At 32.5% G+C, this 7,040-nt stretch overlaps 1 protein-coding gene across 1 annotated transcript; it reads right to left on the bottom strand.

Moving 5' to 3' along the window:
• Positions 1 to 3,302: 3,302 nt before the first annotated feature.
• Positions 3,303 to 4,490, bottom strand: TENT5D (terminal nucleotidyltransferase 5D; the record flags this gene model as incomplete). Its single annotated transcript, XM_079910975.1, has 1 exon — positions 3,303 to 4,490. One exon carries the CDS (start codon positions 4,488 to 4,490, stop codon positions 3,303 to 3,305), a length of 1,188 nt encoding a protein of 395 aa, XP_079767101.1.
• Positions 4,491 to 7,040: the final 2,550 nt, after the last annotated feature.

Genomic DNA, 7,040 nt, shown 5'->3' with positions numbered 1-7,040 from the left:
CTTATTTTAAAAAAATCTTCTATAAATGGAACTGCTGTATTCATATATTGATATAATTTTGAAAAGCATTACAATCTTTAAACTTCAAAAATTTTCTCAATTATACACTTTAATTTATATTTTTAAAATTGGGTGAATATTTTCAGATAATAGATCCATCGAATGAAAGGAGTTTTAATCAGATCTCAGGAGTTTTGCATATTGATATCTTTATCAATGTCTAAAACAAAAAGGTGACTAAAGGCAAATTTTAAAATCACTTCAATTTGGAGGTATTTTAATAGAGCCTTTCTGAGATAATACAAAAAAAGGAATTTGGGTCCAGGAGCTTTCCCACTTTTTAAAAAGATATTCACAACTTTTCTAGCTCTGATATTTTGTCTTTAATTTAGCTGGGCTCTCATTTAAAACAATACTTAATCCTTCTCTTCAGTTTTCTTTGACTAAACTGGACATCAGTCTCTATTAGAATAACTCTGAATTTAAAAGTTACAAATACTCTAGTAGTGAAACTTTGATAATAACGTGAATATTTGTGAAATGCAAGAATATTTTAGTTTTTAAAAATATGTACCAATAACTGACACCAAATATGTCCCACTGATATGAATGCTAGAAGTATATCAAAAGGTTTTTCTTTTTTTGGTTTTGGTTAGGTTTCTGGAGGGAAAAAAACAACAACAAAACAAAACTCCTGAGCCAAGACTCAGTCTTGAATTGTATAAAATAAAATAAGAAAAGACAGCATCATTTCTCTCTTGTAATGGGATGACATGCTATAGAGTTATATTTTTAACTAACTTCTATTAGCTCCTTTAGGACAAGAGGCTAGCACTCATTTAAAAAATTCCATTTATTATCCTAATGAACAGAATGAGATAGTAGTGCTTCTCAACCCAACTAGCCTAATCTTGGAGATATATTCATACACTATAGAAGATAAATATTTTTCTGCTTGAGTTGGGAGCAAAGAGGACAGCCTAGCTTGATGATGGTATCAACAGAAAGAAAGCCATGATAGGTAAAGCTATAGCTTTCTCTTTAGTGATACCATTCCCTTCAACAAGTTTGGATTCTCTCTCTTGAGAAAAATCTGAACTTTTAAAATGCCAATTCTGAGCTTCTTTGCTATAATGGAAACACATGATTGACATGGTAGGAGGAAGCATATAGCTTTCAGGCCATTTTCCCATCAGGAGAATACCATAGGGGATTTGCTTTTTAGGGAAGGAGTTCAAATTCTCAAAAGGACCAAAGGAAACTAAGGGAGCACATGGATGGTAAGATGTTTCCAAATAGCTTCAAAATTCTGCTGTTCAGCATAAAATGCTACTCTGGAAAATACTGAACCTTTACCCCTGACTCATCACTATCATAGTTCTTTTATTCTTAAATACTTTTCCTATATCTTTTGTAAATTTGTTGGTACTGTTAATATAGCATAAAATCCTTCAGTTTTATGTAGAAGCACTCTCATTGATATGGGGATATATGTATATGTATAACTGATTCACTTTGTTATAAAGCAGAAACTAACACACCATTGTAAAGCAATTATACTCCAATAAAGATGTTAAAAAAAAAGACACACTCTCATTAACTGAAAACTAAACAGTATACTTAGGGCAGAAAGATCAATCATTTTTAGCCCATACATTATACTGATAGATGACTGAATTTTCTCTTTAATATAGCATTTTAAAATTCTTTATTTGTCCCAAGCAAGGAAGTGAATCCATACAATGTTTTAAAGCTTCACGGTTATGAGATATATATATATATATATATATATATATATATATATATATATATATATATATATATATATATATATATATTCATATACTGATGGCCAGTGGTACTGTGGTATAAAACATTTCATAAATATTGGTTATTTGAAAATGCCATCTTTGGTGTACTTCTTTTGTCCAATACTGTAATATAGAGAGGACAGATTAAGCACAGTCTATAAGTGACAAATTCTCAGAATATGCCTGTTGGATCATGTTGTGATGGAAAACCTTGTGACGGTCAATGAAAACTGAGATGGAAACTCATAAAAAATTAGAAGCAAGCAAAAATAGTGAAGTTATCTGATGATCTTATCTATATTCATTCAGGACAGCTCCTCCCCTTCTGTCATCCCAGGTAATCTTGGTCATGGATTATTTTCTTCATTACAGGAAGAAAATACAGTTTTAATCCCACTGGAAGATTTGCTAGCTGCATATCTGATGTTGTGAGTAGATATTCAGATACATGATGAACATATACAATTGTTGAATAAATTACAGCATTATGCAAAATCTCATATGATGAGGCACTTGAGTGTCGTGTTAGAAACTGATCTTTGGAAAGGCAAGATGGAAAAAAGCCTCATTTAGTAATGAAAATATTCTCACTTACTAACATTGAACGTCTCCACATATTAAGATGTTGGTCAAGTCGGTCATAAAAATGGTAAATGCAATAGCTAAAAACCTCTGCCTGCTTTTTGCTGTTTGACATGTAGAGTCTCTTTTTAACAGATGATGATAGAAAACTTTTACATTCAGAGTTGGTCATTTTCATTCTTTTCAACTTGTTTGGGGGAAAATGAAGAAATCTGTATAAGTGGTCACAGTATTGGCTGTCCAGCTGGACGGTACTATTCTTCAGATCCACAAGTCAACTTATTTGATAGTTGATAAATTACTAATGGCCAATGTTTTCCAGGATCATTTTTTCAGTGTTCCTTCAAACTATAGTAGGATATTGTATCTAACCCAATTCAATTGAGAAACGAAATATATGCTTACAAAGTCCAGGGTTTTAATATCTTCTGAATCTGTTGTCTTTGAAATTAGGCATTGTTGTTAGGCACTGAAAATTCATTGATGGTAATATTCACTAGCAAAAAATTAAGTAAAGGTAACAAAGGAATTGACTGAATACAAAAATGTTTGCACTGGTCTTTACTGTACATCTGGATTTTAAAATATGAGTCTGTTCTTTTGTAATGTAATCAAAGTTGCAGGCATCTCTAATGTATTTGTCATAGAAAATTTGAAAGTCATAAGTAGTCAGTCAGACTTAAAAATCATTTTAAGTGGTCCACAACATTTGAAAGTTGTTATAGATAATTGATAACATTTGAAAATCATTTAAAGAGGTCATTTCACAGATGATATTGTATTTACTGTGATGGTTTAAGCTATAATTGATGAAAAATTGTTGGTAACTGCATAAAAATAAAAATAGAGCTTAAATTTTATGGAAATTGGAAAATTGCTTTTAAGAGGTGTTTAATTAAAGCAAAGTTTCTACTGTGTTTTTTTAAAAGCCATACCATTTGGCACATGAAAGTGTAGTGGGTGGTATGGCTGAAACAATGTAGGTGGTAGTACAGATGTTACATAATACGTAGGGGACCCTCCCCAAGCAGCAAGGTATGGAGCAGGCAGATAAAAGCAAGTTACCTTGCCTGTATTAGGTAGGATATTCTGTTCTCCAAGTACTTTTAAAGCCATAAGGGTGATCATATTGAGGGTCTGTCTTCTTTTAGGACCCATGGGGAGAACAGTGCTTTCATTCACAACTCCATGCAAGGTCATGAGGTAGTCATACTTTCTCTTTTCTTCACCTATGAAATGGTTGTAGAGGTATGATTCAATCTTCTTTCGCTGTTCTTCTATATCAGGAAAATCAATGAAGAATCTAGAACACATATAACGTTCTAGGGTCTTGATTTCTGCTTCACAAACTGGCTTAAAGTTATGAACCAGCAAGTTACTGTATTTCAGAAGGCCACCACCTCTAATTTCTTCAGGTTTTCTGGTAGATATAAGCTTGTGCTGCAAGTGTGTCATTGCTTCTTGGAAGTTTCCATACATGCTTTCAGCTACCACAACAGGATATAATTCTTTGGTTAGCGTACCACTTTTGTCACTGTAGAAATCTAACATGGGATCCAAGATAATTTGAAAGGAATCTACACTAAATTCAAATTGTCGTCTGAGTGAATTCACAAATTTTAGCTCTACATTCTTCCCAGTGTTATTAGAAAGAGAGATAAGACTCCAACGATCATGCTTATTGCAAACTTTGACCATTTTCTGCACGTAAGCCTCTTTCATAGTCTTTAGGGTGATCTTTTCCTTTTTAACACCTTTTGGTAAAAAGTCGAGTAGGCAACCTAGAACTACATCCTTAACAAGCTGAAATTCCTGATCGCTTGGTAGTTCAATACCTAAAATAACATCCAGATCCTTATAGCTCATGCCATTGTAGCTTGCAAGTATGTAACTTGCTGTGGAACCATTCAATCGGGTATCTTTAACAATAATTCCTTGCTCTATCAGTTGATCTTTCACAACATGAATGATATCTTTCGGTTTCACCTCCAATGTGGGGAAATTCCCCCTTCCATGAATTGGAATTACTTCATCTAACACTTGATGCAGTGTTATAACTTGATCCCAAGTGAGATTGCTGAATCTGATTTCAGACATTATGAAGTCAGTAGGTCAACTAGAAAGTAAGCAAAATATTGAGAAGAAATTTAGCATCTTGATATCAGTGTTACAGCTAAAGCATATGAAAAGTAAAAAATAGACTTACTTTCAACATAAATCAAACTAATATTAGGCAGTAAATTATCAATGTATCTAATTGTGTTCAAATCTATAAGTGAAATAAAAGCACTATGATTATATCAAATTTGTTAGATTGATTGGTGCATGTAAACAGACATTCTCAGGGATTTGTTAGAGTTGGAATTATTTTTGATGTGAAACGGTGGCCTTTCTCAATCTTTCCTCATGTAAGTACTATAACAAGTATATTTGTTTGGTGGTATAAATTTTGTTCATGAGATAATCAGAGCACATAATTGAGGTTAACTGTCATGAATTTAAAGTGAGATCAGATAGCATGTCTGTGTGTGGTAGACCCAATTGACTGAACAGCATAATGTTTAAAAGCAATATATAGCATCTTTAATCCAAAAGCATCAGAGCATTCTATTATTAAATTTTATATATATTACTGCTCTTGTTTTAAAGAATGCTACTGAAGTCCATTATTAGATTATTAATTCCTTGAATTGCTTGAGGATAAGGAGAGTACCTAATGCAACACCTCCTCTATGTTCCTGGTAGCCCTTAAAGAATTGTTGGTTAAAGGAAATAATGAATGTCATTTTAAAATAGAAAACAAATAGTGTTACTAAATTTGTCTCCAAAATGAGCAAGAATATACAAAAGCATAAGATTCCTAATTTAAAAAAATGTTTTCTGCTGATGTGTAATATGACATGCTCAGAAAATTTTACAGTTGGGGGAATATTAGGAGGCTAAAATTATAGACACTATAAATATAATTAAATATAATTATACTATTATATAATTAGGTACAATTACAGTTATTACATGGACCTTCAAATACTCTTAAGCTATTTAAGCAATAAATCTAGTAAGTAAAGTTCATTATGGATGTAGCTCTGGGTTTAGGCACTCTTTCCTGAATTCCAGAAATAAAAATTATACAAAGCTTATGACAGATTTGTATAGATAGTATTCATATTTTGCTTATCTAGAGAGCCATTAGAACAGAATATAAATATTTAGAATTTGGTGTTGTATATTTCTACATTTCCCCAGTAGAACTAGAGCAAAGAGAATCATCTTATTTCACATCTGTAAAACCAACTTTGACAGCCCAAGAATTTTGCAAAAGGCCAATTAAGCAATGGCAGATCTGTCAGTGAGAAGGCTAAACCTGTTTTGTTTCTCTATATGAAATCCCCATGTATATGAATTAGAGTATTTATTTTTATTATGTGATGAAATGGCCCATATAATGTGCTGTGTGTTTCATTTTAAGCCACATTAATTGCCAAAGTTCATACAGTTTTATCAGCTATGTCAATATCCAAATCAATCCTTAAAGATGAATGAACTGAACTGACTACACATCAGGTTGTTGGATTTTGGTCATTCATCCGTCAAGTGAAATGATCTTTATAGTGTCTTTAGGACAATGGAAAGAACAAAATGCTACATGAAGGATAGAATATGCAATAAGAACTGGCATGCTTATTTTCTAATTAATTTCCTGGAATTATCACTGAATTATTTGAAGCTAATAAAGTTTGTTATCCTCAAATTCTCCATCTGGAAAAGTAATAGTTAATAACATTGGCTGGCTTCATGTAAGACTTTATGGAGTTCAATCATTTACCTAATAAATATTTTAGAAATATCACATATAAACTATGTAATTTTAATTGTTATAGAAAAAAGTTCCCAAATTCCTTTTTAATATGCAAATTTCTTTTGCAAATGGAAATTTTATTTTCCTTAATGGCAAATTTCCTGTGTCAATATTAGCTAAAAGTTAAAAATTCAATGACCTAGGGAATTCCCTGGTGGTCCAGTGGTTAGGGCTCTATGCTCTCACTGCCAAGGGCACGGGTTCAACCCCTGGTCGTGGAACTAAGATCCCACAAGCCACGTGGTGTGGCCAAAAAAACAAAAAAAAATTCAATGGCCTAATCCCAGGCCTACAATCCCCATTTAATCGATACTTCTAATCACCAATGATCTGAAAATAAAGGAGATCATTTACATTGTCATACTGACATTACTGAAGTTACCAAATTCTTTTCCATACAGAAGTTTCCAGGACCTTTATGTGCAAATAAAACCATCTAAAATATGAATAATTTAACTTTCTAATTGCCAGAAAGCAGGAGTCCTTTATCAAAAAGGTACCTTTCAGATCAAGAAATCATAAGCCTTGCTTTATATGTTGAATCTTCTCATAGATATTAGAGGAAAGGAAGGGACATAATTTTGTTTCCTGGATAGAATCACAGTAAGATCTTGCAAAGATGAGAAAGAGGTCCAGTTTCTCCAAAGAAGACATACAAATGGCCAAAAGGCACATGAAAAGATGCTCAGCATCACTAATTATTAGAGAAATACAAAACAAAACTACAAGGTATCACCTCATACTGGTCAAAACAGCCATGATCAAAAAGTCTACAAACAATAAGTGCT

This window comes from Stenella coeruleoalba, assembly GCF_951394435.1.
Source record: "Stenella coeruleoalba genome assembly, chromosome: X".
In the NCBI taxonomy this organism is placed as follows: Eukaryota; Metazoa; Chordata; class Mammalia; order Artiodactyla; family Delphinidae; genus Stenella; species Stenella coeruleoalba.
The sequence above is the reverse complement of the archived record's forward strand: the minus strand, read 5'-3'. Positions and strand labels throughout refer to the sequence as shown.